Genomic DNA, 19,644 nt, shown 5'->3' with positions numbered 1-19,644 from the left:
AGTGAACGACGACAATTGCTGCCTCCTACTTTCATACATACCGGAGTCGGTGCAGAGTGCAGGTTCTCATGATACTTGACTTTCGTGGAATTAACTTGATCCTGTCATATCTCCTCTCTTTTTACAGGTTTGGATCCATGTTGTTAAAAGAGATTTTTCATGCGGAGTCACTGGATCGGTGACATGACCGTGACGGCGTGCAGTCGATCATTTTCTGGGGGCGGAGGGGGTCCTGTCTTCTATACAGTGGCCCGTACCGATTTTTTTTCCGAGCCACACCCTTGGTGCCAGGAGAGCAGTTTATACGACTTCTTCAAATGTATTTAAAAAAAAACAATTTGAGGTCCTATTCCTCATCAGGTCCATCAAGAGCCAATGTAGGTCCACGGCAGGACGAAGGCCTCTCCCACTGAACTTCGCGCTCTCCTGTGCTGCACTGCCCGAGGCTTTCTTTGCTGCTGCGTTTTCTAATTAGATGCGACGCATCTCTTGCTCTGAGGCATGCCCCTCCTGCGTCGTCGTCACGCCGTTCGTCCGCATCCCTCCTCCGTTCTTCTCTCCCACAGCTGTGTGCAGCACTCTCACTCCGGCTCATTAGCATACCACAGCTGGCGCGCTTGTTTGTTCGCGCTTGGCTGCGTAACGCTGCATTAACAACTGTTCCGGCGCGCGCAAGTGCGCGCATGCGCGACTCTCCTTCATTGTCTCCTCTCCTTCAAGCGCTGTGAATATAAAGCGGGTATCGCGCTGCGACGGTTCAGTCAAGCGCTCGCTCTCGCACTTGACGTGACCTTGCTTGACTACTTCGTGCTTGACTTGATTCTTCCGATGAAGACGTGATGGAAGCGACGGTTCCTTCAGTGAGTGGTGTGACACAACAATAGACCTTTCCGGAAAGTTACGCGCGCCCCCAAACGGCGGCCGCAAAGCAGCCTGGGAACTGTGAGCGCCGCAGCAGCCGCCGCCGCTGCCGCCCGGGCCGCTCTTCATGTAGCTCTACCGTGCCAAACCGTGCCGTGCGCGACAGCGCCTGTGGAGGGAGCATTTGTTGACGGTGCAGCTTCGGCGTTTAACATTGTGTGATGCATTCAGAACATCTGCTGTCCTGGACAGCTGACCCGCCGCGGTGGCTCAGTGGCTAAGGCTTTGCGCTGCTGAGCACGAGGTCGCGGGTTTGATTCCCGGCCGCAGCGGCCGCTTTTCTGATGGAGGCGAAAAGCAAAAACACCCGTGTGTACGAGATTTCGGCGCACGTTAAAGATCCCCAGGTGGTCAAAATTAATCCGGAGTCCTCCAATACGGCGCGCCTCATCGCCTGCGTTGCGTCGGCGCGTTAAACCCCACAATCAATCAATCAAGTCCTGGACAGCTATTTTCTTCACTGGCTTCTCTTTCAAACTTCAGCATTCTTACTACCGCCCTCATTTCTTCAACAAACTGCTGCATTTTGGGGAGTTGCAATGTGTATCCCGTCCATTCATGATACACTATGTCTGCGTTTGTTTCAAGTACTGGTGCCCAAGAGGTGGCGAGTCTTATTGTGCAATCCTAAGCTCTTTTGATGTTTTCGGCTGTGTGTAAATATGAAAATAGAAATGTTTATTTCAGTCGAAAAAAAGACACGTACACTTTTAATTACTCCGTTAGAAAAACTAACCAATACCGACTAAAAGGTAAAACTGTTCAGAGGGCGCTAATACAAAACACGCATAGTTGACATTTTGCTTAATTATCAATTGAGAAGTGGTTCATGTGTGAAGTTGCTCAGGTAGCAACAAATTTTCCGTATCCGGTTTGGTTTGTCAGCCATCGCATTTGGGAAAACATACCACGGTATACTCAAGTTCTTCACTTCTCGAATAACTCGCTCAACGTGCCTCCTTAGCTTGGCGATTTGCCGTGTGCGTGTTTCCTCCGTTACTGTCAGTTGACGCCGACCATTTAACATGGGGGGTCTGTTCAATTTAACGCCAAGTTCACGGAGCTCATCTTCGATCAAGAATCCTGGGTCAGCTATGACGAGCTGTCTCCTTTGTTTTCTCACAGGAAGTACACCACACCTTAAAAGTGGGAAATAATAATTCCACAATGAGCGACCGAAAAGAAATAGTCGAAATGCTGAACTCACTGCAGCAGAAACCCTGTTACTCCAATGCCGCAGGAAACGGGCTGCAGGCAGTCGCTGTCGTTGGAGAAACCGCATCGTTGCCTGCTGGAGTGAAAATATTGCTTTATGCCCTGTTACGCCGTTCTGCTGAAATTCATTACAAAACGGGCGTTGATTACTCTGAGCTGACAGGGGTATCTCGACAGTGCTGCATATCACTAGTTCGTCTTGGATGCCTGGAAGCGGATGCCTGGAATTTACGTTATAATCCTGGGCGTACCTGTCTTTACCGGAGGACACCTCTCGGAGAAGACCCGGTGTGGAAAAATGGTCGCATACGGTCCATGTAACATTTGCGTCTGCTCGCGTTGAAGTGGGCTCCACATATCCTGTGATGTTCGGACGGCTCCCACAAAGCGAATCGGCCATCACGACCCTGGCAATTTATCTGGCGAACTTATTCCTTTTTAAGTTTCTTGTCCTTCGGAAACTTGTGCAATGAAACATGCCGGTCTCGTAGCGTATTGTTGTCCCTTCCGATCATACAGCACGTTTTTCCGCCTCCTGCAGCTTTCTTGGCGCCATATCGTCAGTATCGCGTGAACTACAAACGCTAAGGCAGGTCGTAAACGAGTGTAGCTTTACACACGCGGAAATGCATCACGAATAATGTGTGCACACGATATGAGCTTCTTCGTTTTCCCACTCAGCTCCCCGCGGGCTGCCGGAGGCAAGAGCTGGTTATTTGTATTTTTCTCTGGGAGCTCAAGTGCACATTTGTTTTTTATTTCCTCGTGTTGAGGAATTTCTATTTTCCCGCGGGCAGCAAGAAGCACGAAGACGCTTTTCAACTGCCAGCAGCTATCAGACGACGTTGCTAGCAGACGACAAAAGGTTCTCATGCGGTGCAGGCAGCTTCAGAAGGATGCGGAGTTTATTTCTTATTTTGAGTTCTATGGTTTAAAGATGATTTAATTGATGCGCAACATAACTTTGCAAGCCCATCCTTTCGCGCTACTTAAACTTGGTCCTTTGACGGACGCCGCGAACGCGGCGCGACCAACCCGTCGGCGCTCGCCCCGCGCGCGCACGCAGTTCCCATGACGCCTTGCGCGCGCCCGCCAGGGGAAGCAGCGGCGCTGCAGTTTCTGGAAAGGTCTATTACGCCCATCGTCCCGCGTATTGGCGGTGAGATGTTTGAGTGGCGCCCCCTGGCTCTGACGTCGGCTTAGGGACTCGCGCCGCTGTCGTCTGCTACACTCCGCTTGTGAGGGGCAGCAGTGTCTGTGCTAGAAATCGCCCGCTTTGTTGGTGTAGTGCATTAAAAAGCGTATTTTTAGTGATTCAGTTATTTTACCAGCTTCTGACGCATCTGAATAGTTTGAAGCTGTGTCCCCCACTAGTTTGCAACACACGACGAGATAGAGAACAACTTTCTTCAGAGCATCGGTCAGGAGGTCGTGTGTAACTCGTCTTGTCTGGCTTATTCGTGCAAGGATCAGCGCTCAGAGCTTCTCGATAAGTATCCAAAATCCGTAGGCTTTCCTGGAGTATTTTTGAGATGTTCTTATGAAGACTCAACAATCTAATGCTACGTACCAAGCAGCGAGCCCACATGCACATCGCACAGCAGGAAATAAAACGGCAGTCTTCTATTTATTTCGTTGTTAACCTGTATCAGATGAATGTTTCTGGTTTGTTTTTTTTTCTTCCCAACGAATGAATTTTTCTGCACCGTCACAAACGTCTTGTTGGGAGGTTTGGGGGTGTTCGGGAGTCTCACATTGTGGACATTTTGTTCAGGCTGTATGGCATACATTCCCTTCTTCACAAAGTGGCTTTCATTACGGCTGCGTGCAAGAAGGTGCATAACCGCAGCGTGCTTTGTTTATTCACATGCAAATACAATGAGCAGGTTTGTGCTACGCCACCGCGATCGCGCCCCAAACAACGCTGTCCACAGTACTCGAAGGCGGCTTTTGTGCTCCGAATTTCTATCGTAACCATCGTTGTCATAACGAACTGACTATCAACCCCAACAATGATGACATGATTACGGTGTTGAAGGCCTGAAATACTCGCTAACTAACGCAATAAATAGTATACCTGCATATATTACAGGAATCTAAACCGATGAATATTTCCAAGCAGGTCTTTATTGATTTCCAACCCTTTCAGGCGCAAACAACAAATCCTATTCCACTTAGGATGACGTTCTATCAATTGAAGAAGATTACGTTTACTCTCTTGTCTTGGTCTGAGGACCCGGCCCACTAACCAGCTCGATTTCATTGTTAAATAAAGTTTTCTACTCCTCCCCCTACTCCTCCTCCTCTTGAGTACGGTTTTCCTATAACGCATATCCGAATATCGGGAAGATATATGGCTTTGGAAAGTGTACCGAAATATCCCTTCAGGTCTGAACAAACATAGTGTTATTGTATCTTTAACGTAGACGTGACTCGTTCCGCTCAATAAACCTTCTACTGGTTAGGAGCCTGGTATAAAACTAGCACGCGCCTATATACACAGTGGGCTATTTGGAACTCAATAACCTACAGTTTTTGCAGCCCACAGTGAATGTCGGCATACTTTCATGCCATGACAACGTAAAGCGATGCGATACAATATTTTGGAGCGTTCGGCAAGGTTTCGAAAACAGTTTTAGCTAACATATGATTACCGGGAATCGTAATGCTTTCTGCCAAAGCCAACAGCCCTAAAGGCCTAGATTTCGTTTTGGTCTTCCATTTTTGCTGTTGTCGGTCATGAGCAGCTGATTGTTCCCTTTGTTCGAAAGATTGCTTAATACAGAAGCTTACGCCTAGCTCCGACTCTTCGCGCTTCGCACTGGACAGGCTTCGCAAGGAAGGGGACGACGCCGGCAATGTTTCTTCCGTAGCGGTATCCAAAACTAAACTTTACCTCACACCATGAGCTAGTGTATGCGATTTTAAGCCTATTAATATGATAAAATTTACCCACACGCCAATGCTGGTGCGGACGAGCATCAGACGTTGACTGAGCGCAAAGAAACAGCAGGGAGAGCGAGCCTGAGTGAAGCAGACGACAAATGCGAGAATCCCTAAGCTGACGTCACAGAGGCGCGCGTCGCAGCGCCGCCCGTGTTCGCGCTCACCGCCAATAGGAACACCCGCATGTGATGGAAATGCATCATACGCGTTCACAACACGTTTCACGCGATTTAGAGAATCAACCCAACGGAAACACCAATTGAACCCCCCGATGCATCGCATCACACCAGGGTTCCCTCGCGGGAAGATAGGCGTAATTTTTCATACCTCCGTAGACTTAACAGCCTTCCCCTTCTTCTATACCTTTCTCTGGGTGTCCATTCTGATACTGTGAGGACCCACCGGTTGTCGGTTCGTCTCACGGTAAAAATTGCGAGGTGGAGGGCTGCCTTATACCGTGTCCTGATGATGGTGTTCTTTTGATATTTTTCGGTGCGGGTAAGTTAGTGGAGGCTCAGTGAAACCGGGCACATGAATTCAGTGACGGCATGAGTCTTATCGTTTCTTCTTCGCATAACTGCTCATCTCCTGGTTAGACGCTACATAGTGTAACTAAGTGGTTAAAGATCGTCTCTTGTTTGGCGATTGTTAGATCGGCTGCGGCGCGTCACTCTAGGACGACGCCGAACATTCTTACGTGACTTCTCTCTGGAAGGATATCCTAACCCAGTTTTAGTGTGACTTACTTTGCCGCGTGGCGCCATCCGTCGTTTCAAACACCGCTTTGTGGCGTAAACTGAACCGCGGGAGTAAGGAAAAAAAAAGTTTCAAAACTCATGTATTAGGTACTATATGTTGTGTTTTATTTTAGTCCGTATCTGCTTGCAATGTATGCGTTCCTGGGTTTTTGAAAAACTGACGTTCGTCCTTTGCCTCCTGTTTGACCCAGTGCTGGTGCTGACATCAGTTCCGGAGCAAAAATACGCTGCGGTGGCTCAGTGGGTGAAACATTGCACTACTGACCCCAATGACGCTGGTTCGATTTCCGGCCGCGGCAGCAGTTTTCCTAATGGGAGCAGAATACAAACACGATAGTGTGTCAAGATTTCAGCGCAGGATAAAGATCCCTCGGTTGTCGAAATTAGTCTGGAGCCCTGCACTACGGCGCGCCTCGTCGTTGAGGTGTGGCTTTCGCGCGTGAATTATCAAAATTTTAAACTTTTTATCTTCCGCGGGGAAGTGCTTTGGTGTGATGGCGTCAGTTTCGGGCACGAGTATGCTACCACCGACGGTGCGTAGAACGAATTTCATTGCGCAGGCACGGAACCTGCTGAACATGCGTGTCCGTTCTATCGTCTCCACCGGGGTATCACTGTCCTCCTTTCCACACTTCAGTTGCCGTTCTGTGATTTTTCAGATTTAGGCGAACACTCCCATCTCACTGTCCATGTCGTAGTTTCCAGGTGGCAGCGACGACGCATTTCCGTGGACGATGGATAAGCACGGCTGATAGCGGACAGTTAGCAGGTACGTGGAAATCGAAAAATCAGCCTAATAACGCTATTAGGCTACGGAACAGTCTTTAGTTAGAACTGTAGCAGCCTGGGTTCGAGCCTGAGCGATCTGGGTAATCACCGGTAAGCTCGACGAGAAATGCAAGCTAACCGATACCAATTCCTGCTTTCTGCGCTGAAACGCCGCAGTCACCGCGGCACGAGGCGACGTAGAGTCGCCCACAGGCTTAGGTGGAGCGTACACTGTACCCACTTATCGTCTCCTCCTGCTTTGGTGTAAGGTAATTTAGTCACAACTGCTACATTTCTTTCAAGTTTAAGGGGGCACTTAACTCCGCCACACTCGTTCAAACAGCTTTTGTTAGGAACGTTTGAGATATTCCACGCTAAAGGAAAATGTGATGCACCAGCTAAGCCTGTGGACGACTGCACTATATATTTCACTGCGTGAACCGAACACCGAAAACAATAGCGTGAGCGCGTGGAGACCCTTGACTTATCCTGCACGGGGCGTTTTCCCTCCATATTTCAACCCTTGCCGCGCCAGGAGCGTCCTGCATCTGTTCTCTTTCGCTGAAACGTCGATCTTATTGAATTCTACGTCAACTGAAGCTTGGCACTTCACATTCCGCCAGGCATTGGGGAGCAAATAGCACACTCAGACCTACCTTGCGTCATCAGCTTGCCATGAGAGATCAGCGACCGCTCGTCTTGGTTTTGTTAATTTCAAAATATGGGAATTTGCCTAGGCTGCGTATTGGACATAATAAAAGGTTACAAGTTTATTGTAAAAAGCTTCTGTTGTCACTCGATAGTTGCAAAGGAAATTCGTCTGTTCACCTTGATCTGGTCTTTGTGCGAAATTTTCTTTTCGCTCTCTCTCTCTCTTCTGGATACAGCATTTTGTTGTGTCAATGCTGAAGATAAAAACAGCAATGTTTTCAATTAAAGGCTTAAGGGAATTAATCTTGAGACAAGTATAGTTTCAACTCACTATTTGCTTATACAACAGGTAACGTAATTAAACAACTCAAAAGACAGTATGGAGAGGTTGCGCCAAAAACGAAGCACTTGAGCATTAACTTTGGGCTTTGTTCTTTTCCGTGGCCACTATTATGGCAAAAAACGTGTTTATTGGAAATATCTAAGCCCTGGAGCCCCGTAGAACACGAAATTATTGTTGAAGGTGTGTACGCACAATGCTTATAGCAGGTAGAAGTAAATGTCCAGAGAATGACAACGATTATTAGGTCTTCAATGGTGATCAGTCGTATGGGTGAATATAACAAAACACCAATTTTAGTTAAGCGTTCATCACAACACAGCCTGGAGATGATGTTCACACAAACACTGACATTTGGCAGTTTTTTTGACAGAACACTTGATGACGATGTCCACACAATGTTTCACAGTCTCGTCTTGGTCGCAGCTTCTCCATAACGAACGGTAAGCATCTTCACTTCTTCACCCCTCCACACCTATTTTATCACTCCCACACCCTCCTCAGTGTAGCGTCTAAATGAGAAGTAATGTCGAAGCCACTTGACATCCAAAAATACGTTTTGCTTCAAATACCTTTTGTATCCCTGAAGAGTATCTATGATTTCTTTTTGTCACATTCCTGTTGTCACATTCCTGTTGTGCCGGATGAGCTCACCCAAGGACTTGTGAAACTAATGACAACCTCTAACGAGTCACAACAAGTGGGCCGACAATGACACTATCTCAGTAGCGCAAATAACGCTATGCCTTGTAGATCCCCTGCTCTTTGTCGCCCACTGCTGAACAGTGAGGGAGATGTCACGTAGCAATCTCCTCCCACGAGCACTTAATTAGAGGGTGGAGAGAAGTTGGGAAGCGTGACCTGCAGTTGTGTAAAACTGTTGATTCTATACCATGGGATCCAACTCTGGCTTGTAGTTAAGAACCTTTGATACCATCAGTGTCTGAAAGAATTATGGAAATCTCAGAGTTCCATGCTTGTGACCGAACACTTTCCCTCAGTGGGCGGCAGGACTTCGCACCAAAACAATATATATATATATATATATATATATATATATATATATATATATATATATATATATATATATATATATATATATTGATGCAGCAAAATTTTCGCATTCCTGCACTGGTGTCACATTTTAGTTAACCAGAGGGCTATATTCCACGCCTTCAGCTGACGTAAACAGAGACTCTTCACAAATTATTTGAAGTTCCAGCGTTCAACGCCAGCCCTATTAATACGCGGGGAAGGGTGCGTTGAGCAGCAGCCACATAAAGATTATAATGTGGGCAGGAATTATTGGGCTAAGACAGCAGTATGCTTCAGTCCACCGCCAAGTACATGTGACGTCAAATGCTGTTTCAATTAGGAGCAGCCCTTAGAAGGTTGAAAAGGAAATGTGCCTGAAAGGGTGCCCGAGGAAGGGATGGCCTTTTGATTCATCAAACATCTTAGATTGCTCTGCCTTTCTCTGAAGCGGCATATGGTCCTTGCCGATGTTCGGAATTATTCGACGCACAGTGCATGCTGGCCCCTCGACAACGACAGTAACTCCAAAACAACACACGTATACGAATAACGCGGCGTAGGTTTGGTGGCTACGTGCTTCCAGGTGCATGTGCAGCTCCTTCTGGTCGGTGTCCGTTGGGGACGACGGTGCTGCAAACGATGCCCTGCAGAGGCGCCTGGTGACCCTTGGCGGCCAGTGCCAGCGAGGCTCTCCGCCGCTGCATCAGCAGCCCCTTGAGGGTGGCGAAGGGCAGCTCCACCGTCACGTGGGCCACGTACGCCAGCAGCACCGACACCAGCGTGTGGCCCAGGAAGCTATAGCACTGCGATCATCAAATGGTACAACAAAACATACACAGGTCAGAGAATCAAAAGCGCGTGCTCGTCGGTATAAAACGTGTGAGCAAGCCACACGAATAATTAAGTCGGAACTAATATTTATATGAAACTTTGGCTTTAATATTTCTATTGATTATTTAAAGAGACAATAGCAGCCACATGTCATTATTGCGCAAACATGGGCCCTCTCTAGCGAATTATAGTGGAAGGCCCCACACCCTTACCCAACCACTACTCCTCAACATTTCAACACAGTAGGTGTAGCTGCTGACGAGCAACAACCCATCGGATGTTGGAATAGAGGGCAGCAGGAGCAAGCTCCCTCAGGCACCTCCAAGTCCACCTTCGGTTGCCCTAACAGGGCACTCGCTGGTTACAACAAAATGCATTCAATTAATCAGTGTGGAGACTATTCCGTGTTAGTGAATTCGGTTAGCAGTCTTTTGCGGTGTGATATAACGCCAGGACTACTAAAATTTGACGATAAGAATTACCTGTGACTTTGTAGAAGCCTTATCTTTAAAAAAATGAGTAGTCCTTCCACTTTATAACGGTAGATGACCCGTGGAACTTTTGAGAAACACCACCAGCCCTCGCCTTCCAAATACTTTGAAGAAACGGAAGTAGTGCCACCAGCCGTAGGGATATATCCGCTGTACATAAAAAACACGAAATGTTGATCTTTACCGTAAAGATATCCCCATACACACCGAAAGCTGACACTAAAAAATAATACGTCTGCACGCACTTCGCCTAGGTGAAATGTGATCAACCCATTCCGGTAATAATCATCGTTGACTTCAACGCGGATGCCTCCAACGAAGACGGTCATAAGCGCCCCCCCCCCCCCCCCCCCCCAATAACTTTAGAGATGAGAATCCCCACAACCAGAACGCCACCAACCAACACAATGCCACAATGCCACCAACTGCGGAAACGGAGTGGGTATGTAGGTATGCCATTTACGAGTGCGGCGAACTGGGCAAGTTGGTGAATGTTCATGGTGAAAACAGCGCATCCAAGACGAAGACAGAGAAGGCAAAACAGCGCCGTGTTTGTGTTTTCACCATGAGGTATGCCATTAACACAATGCCACCAACTGTAGGGATGTATGTATTACACAGAAAAGGTGGGAATCTTTACCTTCCCCTTTACATGTCCCAAAAGCACTAAAACCTGCCATTGATACCTTCGTGAGTACGTGCTTTGCACGGGTGATGTGACCAACACACTGCGGTGGTAGCCTTTGGTGACTTGAATGTAGATGCCTCTACACGAGACAAGAAGTGGCTCATCTAGTTGACGTTGAAAAGGTTTGGATTAGAGAAGACACGCATTGTTGGCATGGTGTGAGAAGCCTTCAATCAGTCCCTCTGAATCGTATTTTGCACAAATGGGTATGAGCCAACGCCTGTTTTTTCGTCGGTGAATTCAGTATAGGTGTTTCAAACCAGCCAAGAAGTGGCCGATCTAGTTCATGTTGGGATTGTTTAGACTACACGAGACCGGCATTCCTAGCTTCATGCTAGCAGCCCTTTTCAGTTCTTCGCCAATTCCCCTCAGTTGTTGTTGCTATTAAAGCAGAAAAGAAGTTGTTTGTTTAGTTCATGTTTGGAGAGTTTAGACTAGCGAAAGTCAGCATTCCTAGCATCATGCTTGAAGTTAGAGCCCTTATCAACCCTTCGCCGCTTTCCCTAAGGTGTATGCTGCATACCTTAGAATGTGCCCAGAGCTGTTTTTGTTGACTATTGGACAAGAAAAATCCTATCACCTTTCTCATACAGTACTTCACTATCATAACTGCACGACTTACGTAAATTGATTGGGCGCCAGCCCACAGCATCAGGAAAAATGGCAACCAGGAAGCAGATACTCTCGTCTGAGAGAAACTGGTCAGCAGTGCTCAGCACCTCGGAGGCCGCATATAGCTTGTGGGCACGGAGGCCGTTGGGTGCCAAAATGTGGGGGTCGCGGCAACAAATGAACCGTATTACCCGACTTACCGTATTACCCGGTTGGGATAGAAGGGTCTGCAGAAGGGGAGCAGAGTGCCGGCGGGGAAGCCGGCCGCTAGGGGGCCGGCTCTGCCGTAATCACCGATGGGGAGCGCGTTCTGCGCGCGCGCGAGGGAGTGCACGATCGCACGGCTTCCCCATGTCGGTGGCACCGGGCAGTTAGCCCTAATGGCGCTGTACGGATAGCATGGGGGGGCCGGGGCACACGTGATCCCCACAAGCTAGCCCCTATACGTCGACAGGAAAGTTATAAGAAAAACACTAATCTTTGGCGAGCCTAAACTTCTTGCTATAAACCGGAAACAACGAGTTTTGAAGCGAACCTAGGGGCCGATTTTAATTATTTTTGTGACTGAAGTAGCATACGTTTCGTAGCTCTCTCGGCTCTTCTTCAACCACCAACGATGTCGTGCCATGCTGAGCAAGCAGGGAACTTGTTTTCAAATTTAATCGATCGTCGCCTTCTTCCTCAGCTCCTATTATCATTGGCCTTCACTTTCCCCGCAAAGATTAGAAGACAATCAGAGCCTTAGCATTGACTGTGCGATGCGGAATTGTTTGATGCCCAGACGAGCCGGCCTAATCACTCCATTCGTCGGTGGGTCATGTCACCACTTTCGAAGCGACGCTGTCATCCGAAGTGCGGTGGTTAGGCAGGCCACGTACTTTCACAATCGAGAGTACTTTTACAATCGCTCCGGTAACAAGCGGTTTCCCCGCATCTGCGCACATGCAGCGGCGCCAATCACTTACAGGGAACCATATCGGAACCAGCACTGCGCTCTGCTATTACTCTGTAATGGCATCGGTACGGGTACTGCTCACACGTGCGGTCGTTCTAGTATGCTAAAGTACGTACATTGACAGCCAGGAGCAGGAATTTCAGGCCTAGAATACATCCGTCGTAAAAAAAATCTGCAGAAATTCAGAGAATTATCTACTACTACGTAGCATTCTTAAGCCGCCTGTCTTGAGTGTGAGATTTTTCCAGACAAATTTTGTTTTTTTTCTAAATCCTGTCCGAATAATTATCTCCAATTACGCTATTGTAACGATTACAGGTGAAACTTTCGCGAAATCTTCAATATTGTGGAAATGCCATCCGTTATACGTTTTGCCATTTTCAGTATTTTTTTATATTTTCCTAAATTTTTAGTTGTTCAACAATTTCGCCCGACCAATTATCTCAATTTACGTCACTATAAGGATTAAATTTGGAACTTTCACGAAATCTGCATTATTATGGAAATGCAGGGCGTTGCACGATTCGCCATTTCCCGTAATTATTTTATCTTTTTCTTATTGTTTTAGTTTTTCAAACTTTCGCTCGACCAATTATCTCCATTTACGCTATTATAACGATTACAGGTAGAACTTTCGCGAAATCTGCATTATTGTGGCAATGCGAATGCGGTATACCTTTTGACGTTTTCCGTAATTTTTTAATATTGTTGTTGTTTCTTAGTTTTTCAAGATTTCCTTCGACCAATTATTTCAATTTACGTTATTCTAATGATTACATTTATAACTTTCGCGAAATCTGAATTGTTGTGGAAATGCAGGGCGTTACACGGTACGCCATTTTCCGTAATTAGTTTATATTTGTCTTATTTTTTTTTAGTTTTTCAAAATTTTGTTCAAGAAATTATCTCCATTTACGCTATTATAACGATCACAGGTGGAACTGTCGCGAAATCTACATTATTGTGGAAATGCCGTGCGGTATACGTTTTGAAATTTTCCGTAATTTTTCATATTTTTGTTATTTTTTAGTTTTTCAAAATTTCTTTCCGCCAATTATCTCCATTTAAGTTATTTAACAATTACACTTGAAACTTTCGCGAAATCTCTATTTTTGTGGAAATGCAGGGCGTTGCACCCTCCTGGCTGTAGGGGTACTCGGCAAAGAATACTACGCATTAATAGCAGGGTGAAGTCACATATCGAATTAGGCAAGAGCGACCGAACGTGCATGCGGTTGAGATCTCGACAGACTGTCCTGAGGAAAAGCTCTTGTCGCCCTATGTAGGCCTCCACTGCTTCCACACGCCGCACGGAAACTCCGATTCTATCCCCAAGGTTCGTCATCAAGGAAGGCGTTCCGCCATTAAACTCGAGGGAGTGCGTTAGATTACGGGCCGTTGTAGCTGTTTACCCGCTGGAACCGTGACTGAGAAGCTACGACGCCTACGACATATTGACGCACTTGAAGGATCCCCCGGTGCTCTAAATCAACGCACACCCTTTCGCGAAGTACACCTCATGACTGCGACGCATACCTTCACCGCAGTAGAGGACGGTCTTTGAAAATAATTCCATACTTCAATTTAGCTTTCGCGCCTGCTTCTCCAACTCCAAAGGAACACGTTTCCGGAAATGCGGTCATCATCCCCTCCCAACCCATAAAAAATTTGCCAATGCACAAATGCTGCCAGGTGAAACAGAATATGAAAAAAATGACAACAAAACCCTCAGGGCCGGTCAATTCCCGAGTGGTATGAAGCTCGTGTGTGTAATTGCGTTAATGAGTGCTCACCATGGGGAATTTTTTACTTGTTACTTTCCCTAAAGCGATCAGTCGGCAATGTATGACTAGCATCCGTCGAGATGAGAGCTTTGGTGTTAACCACCACGCTATTCCCAAACGCGATGCAAACATCCATCATTTCCCAAATGCAGTTGAAATAATTTCAAACTTATACCCATGGCCCAGTGCAATTGTGAATGCTCATAAATCTTCAATATAGACCCAAGGGGATGTAAATGTTTTTGCAGAAGCAGAACTAGAGCCGAAGTTATGGCTCTTCCCCATGGAAAAAAGCGTGATGGGCGCTGAGCCAAATGTATAAGGGAAAAGGTATCTACTGCGAATAGCAAATCACGGCATTTCGTTCTGTTTTGACGTAACTACAAATTTTCTCGAAGGAAAGGTCAAACACGTTCATCTGCCTCTCAAGAGGGGCCTATCAACATCGCTAAGGACATAAAGGACGAGCTGCTACGGTGTAATTTTGTCAGCCTCGCTTTAGCAACTGGGCAGTCGAATCCAACAGAAAAAAGATTCAAGTGCTGTGCGGGCTCTGAAAAAAAAAAAAAGAAAAAAAAGCTCCGCGTAAATACAGTTGCAGCCCCGCCACTGCTGCAGCCATACTGAGTTTTTTTTTTCTTTTTTTTTTTTCTGTTGCATGGGACATGCCTAGTGTTCCTCAGAACACTGCGGCCGTTCGGAGGATACGACTTTGCAGGGTGAGTCGCTCGAATTTCATGCCCCGAAGGACGCAAGAGGCTTTGCGGAGCTTTTCCCAAGCGGACACCTCTGAGAAAGCCGAGCGCCAAGCCAAAGGACACTTGTTCTCATTTTTACCGGTGGGTGTCTGGCGGTGGGATTCGAACCAACCACCTCCCTCAGCCGAGACGGGCGCCCAGAGAGAGAGAGAGAGAGAGAGAGAAACAACTTTCGCTGAGCCCATTTCAGGTGACGCTCGCAGGCGTCAGACGGGGTGGAACCCTATTCACGAGTCCCATATGAGTCCAATAGCTCCTGGCCCCTGGACGCGAGCTCTTGCTGCGTCGACAGGTCGGGGCTGGACATCAAGATCTCCCATCGCTCGGGTAGGGGGGGAAGGGGAAGGGGGAGGGAAGGTAGAGGATTCTTGAGCTCAGTACATTCCGCCAGTATGTGCGGCAGGTGCCTTCCGTCTTTTTGCAGAACGGGCAGATGGGGTCGTGTTCTGCCGGGAACATCTTGTTCAATAAAGCTGGGTGCGCCAGTGACCCCGCTTGTGCGCGGCGCACTATTGTTTGTTGCTTGCGGTCGAGTTGCTGGTGCGGCACGGGAAGCCTGCACCTGGCGCTCCTGTACAGCGTGGTAATCTCGCGGTAGCTCGTAACTGGGTGCGGTAGCTCCGACTCGTCATCGGCCCGGTCTGCTAGTTCGCGGGCGTAGTGGTCGGCGAGGGCGTTGCCTTCCACTGTCGAGTGTGCCGGAACCCACACGAGCTCTACGTCTCGTCCCGGTGGACTGCGCTTTGCGAGAATTGCTATGGCCGCGTGGGAGACGATCCCCTTGCGGTAGTTGCCGTAAGCCGTCTTGGAATCTGTGACGACCGTATGCACGTCTCCGTGCGTGATGGCGAGAGCGATGACCATCTCTTCTGCTTGGCTGGCATCTGTCGTCCGTAGCGACGCGCTGGTCACCAGCTTGTCGATGGTCGTGACGGCGGCCACTGCTTTGCTGCTGTGCTGGGGAAGTGAGGCGTCCACGTAGAGGACCCGGGGGTCTGCTTCCAGCTGTCGGGCGAGTGCCTGTGCCCGCGCGGCACGCCTCTCGTCGTTCCTGCCGGCCTGCATATTGCGTGGCAGGGGCTTGGTCTTGAGCGCTTCCCTCCACGGCGGAGGTAGAGGGTGCTTGGGTATCTATGGTTCGATGGGCCAACCAATCTTCCGAAGGACTGCTCGGCCGTGCTCAGTCTGGCTCAGTCGCACTCTCTGGTTGGAACGATGAGCCTCTATGAGCTCGTCTACTGTATTATGTGCCCCCATGTCCAGCAGCTTCTGCGTAGACGAGTACTGCGGCAGGCCCATAGCCGTCTTGGTGGCTTTCCTTATGATCGTGTCTAGCGTGTTCCTGTTCGCCTTCGTTAGCTGGAGGTACGGGGCCGAGTAGGTGATGCGAGACACGATGAACGCTCTGACCAGGCGGAAGGCGTCGTCTTCTTTAAGTCCTCTGTTCCGGTTCGCAACGCGTCGGATCATTCCGGTGACCTGTTCGGAGGCCATCTTGATCTTAGCAATGGCCGCTGTCGCCATGCCGTCTCGTTGTAGCAAGAGACCGAGGATGCGCAGCTGCTGCGTGGGCTTGACGTCTACGCCGTCGATGGTAACGACCACATTCGGCTCGGCATCGTTCTTGCGTCTTCTGGGCTGCACGATGAGGAGCTCCGACTTCTGGGGTGCGCAGCACAACCCGCAGGTCTTGGCGTATTCGTGGACCGTCGTTGCCGCCCTCTGCAGGACCTCCTCCGTCCAGGCTTGGGATCCCGCGCGACTCGTCCACACCGTAATGTCGTCGGCGTAGAACGCGTGGTCCACGCCGTCGATCTGTTTGAGTAGACTTGGCAGCGGGAGGAGGGCCAGGTTGAATAGCAGGGGCGACAGGACGGAACCCTGTGGGGTGCCGCAGTCTCCCAGTTCTATCGGGTCCGACTTCTCTCCTCCAATCTGTATGACCGCCATGCGCTTGCTCAGGAAATCCTTAACGTAGCCGAACGTGCGTTGGCCACATCCCGTCTTCTTGAGGTTACCGAGAACGCTCGCGTGGGACACGTTGTCAAATTCCCCCTTTAAGTCGAGGGCCAGTATCCCGCGCGGCGAGCTCCGAGTGGCTTTCTTCATCACGAGCTCCTGCAGTTGCACCAGGACGTCATGCGTGCCGAGGTGCTGCCGGAAGCCGTACATCGTTTCGGGCATTTGGTTGGTGTCTTCTAGGTAGGCTTGGATTCTACGGAGCACCATGCGCTCCATTACCTTCCCTACGCACGACGTGAGGGAGATGGGTCGCATGTTCTCGATTGTGAGGGCTTTGCCCGGCTTGGGGATGAACCGCACTTGCGCCTCTTTCCATTCCATGTGCAGCAGCGAGGTCTCCCAGGTCCTGTTGATGTGGCCCAGGGCGCCCAAACCACTAGGCCATTGCTGCGGTAATTTCTAGGGAAGATAAAATTGTTATTCCGCCCCAACATGGGGACTCATGACAGTCTGTGGCTTCTAAGACGGCTCATCAATTCAGCTCGACCAGGCCCGCCATCAGGACAACCACATATTCTGGTGGCAGTTGATCTGCAGAAGGCCTTCGACACGGTGTCGCACGAAGCCATACTGGCCGAAATCGAGAATCATTATCCGGGCAAGAGTATGTACAACTACGTTGCCAGTTTTCTAGAAAACAGAACGTTCGAGATCCGAACGGGCAACGACCATCCGAAGACCTACTACAATGACCGCGGAGTACCACAAGGCTCCATAATATCACCCCTCCTATTCAATTTGGTGATGAGAAAGGTGGCAATTGACATACACCAAACCAGCGGCGCGCGCCTCACCGTCTACGCGGATGATATCACGCTGTGGACGGAGCGAGACGATTATCCTACCACCGAGGAGGCGTGCATAGACCTTCAAGCAGCCCTTTTTGCCCTAGAAAACGCCATACAGGCAGCAGAAATGCATCGCTCACCGGAAAAATCCACTCTACTGCTTTTGGGTGGCAAAGAACAGGAAAGGCAAAAAGTCCATATTTACCTTGAAAATCAAGAGATTCCGCTCTCCTCGCAAGGTTGGATCCGCCTACTCGGCGTTCCTATCAGTCAAAAAGGCAACGCCACAGAATGTCTCAAGCAGGTCCGACAGGGCTGGGATGCTACAGCCCACCTTATCCATAGAATCGGCACAAAATTCGGTGGCGCAAGCACCGCCCTCATCCGGAACATCGGTAGAGCCATTCTAACTTCCCGGCTGACATATGGCGGGACCTGCTTCAACCTGACGCAAACCCAATTAAATAAAGTTCGAACTTTACATCACAAACTGCTTCGAGTCATCACCGGACTCCCTCGGCACACCAAGCTAAATGACTTGTATACTTTTGCGTCTCTGCCACCAAATGAAGCAACACTGGAAGCAGCGCGCGACAACCATTCCGACCGTCGCGAACTCACCGTTCAGGGCCGTCATCTCATCGCCTACGATGAGACACGAACTTTTACACCTGGCCCGTCAGCAGACCCTTCTTTGGCCCGAAACCCGCCTTGGCAATGGAAACAACCGGTAAATCACAAACCAAGGTCGACAAAAGAGCGCAAAAGGCACAAGCATCAAAGAAACACCCTATCTCGCTTCCAGCACCTACTAGAACCAGGCACATACGCCATCTACACTGATGCCGCACTGACCGATTTACGTGCGGGATACACCACGTCAACGATCCGAGCTTGACAGAGTACAGTGCGGTCCACTGTTAAAGGGAAACGGCGAGCGCGTGGCCACTGTGCTCCGCGAAGCGCCGGCGCCGAGAAGTGGCGAGAATCGGAGACAGCCGGCACATGCGCACTGACCGCATGAGGCGGGAGAAGCCGCTCTGTCGTCTGCTACGGTGCTTCTTCCGGCCGCTCACATCCTTCGAGTGCGAAATCCCTCAGGTTGAGCGGCGCAGCGGAACGCCGTATCAGGCAGTGCGCATGTGCCGGCTGTCTCCGATTCTCGCCACTTCTCGGCGCCGGCGCTTCGCGGAGCACAGAGGCCACGCGCTCGCCGTTTCCCTTTAACAGTGGACCCCACTTACATGACGTTCTCTACTAAATCCGAAATCGACCCACTTACAGCAGAACTTAAAACCATTCTACTGGCCACCGCCCTACTTAAGAGGGATCTCCCGTCCATCAAGACAAAACACAATCCCTCTAAAGTCGTCATATATACTGACAATGCAGAAGCAATCATCACAATGCACTCTCCAGATCCGCATGACTACATCTCCAATGCATTTAGAAGAACCATCGACAACCTTGCCGAAATAAATGACACCACAATTATTATAGAATGGACCCCCAGCCACCAGTCCAACCCAGGGAACGAGACGGCCCATCGCATGGCATCTGTGTCACGTCGTACCTCCCAGAACTCTCATGCGACGCCCGCCCCACTTCCCGAACCTGCCCTCAACAACGCAGTCGTTGAACGCCGTATCCGAAAAATGCGGCGACATCGACACCTCAAGGAAACGACCCCAAGGCCAGACCCACCAGTTCCCGAGGACATCCCGCGATGCCTCCAGGTCCTTCTACACAAGGCCCGCTCCGGCACAGCGGTCACTCCTGACGTCCGCGACCGATGGACCTGGTACCGGCGTTTCGGCAGAAAAAGACCAGATGGCTCCACACCTGTTCCCCCTCGTACCCTTCCCTGCCCCCTGTGCAGTGCCGACCAACCCACCATACACCACCTTCTCTGGGACTGTGCCGGACTCTCCGAGGAATGGCGTAGGTGCCTACCTCCTCACGTCACTTCCCTTCAAGAATGGATAACGCATTCGAGCGATGTGAAAGAAACTTTACTGACCTTGTGGGCATTTGCTGAACGTACAGGCCTAGTGAAAATGACCTAAATCAAGTGGTCCGTG

At 49.4% G+C, this 19,644-nt stretch overlaps 1 protein-coding gene across 1 annotated transcript in view; it reads right to left on the bottom strand.

Moving 5' to 3' along the window:
- Window positions 1–8,758: 8,758 nt before the first annotated feature.
- The window catches only part of LOC144157841 (O-acyltransferase like protein-like), a 38,106-nt gene continuing 27,220 nt past the window's right edge, over window positions 8,759–19,644 (bottom strand). The window contains exon 4 of the mRNA XM_077688577.1: window positions 8,759–9,437. Coding sequence (XP_077544703.1) covers window positions 9,204–9,437 — 234 coding nt within the window. The 3' untranslated portion in view covers window positions 8,759–9,203. The remainder of the gene's footprint in view (window positions 9,438–19,644) is intronic.

This window comes from Haemaphysalis longicornis, unplaced genomic scaffold (genome assembly GCF_048455015.1).
Source record: "Haemaphysalis longicornis isolate Haplotype H1 unplaced genomic scaffold, Haemaphysalis longicornis Haplotype H1 scaffold_1, whole genome shotgun sequence".
Lineage (NCBI taxonomy): Eukaryota > Metazoa > Arthropoda > Arachnida > Ixodida > Ixodidae > Haemaphysalis > Haemaphysalis longicornis.
Note: the sequence above shows the minus strand (reverse complement) of the source record. Positions and strands in the feature narration are given on the sequence as shown.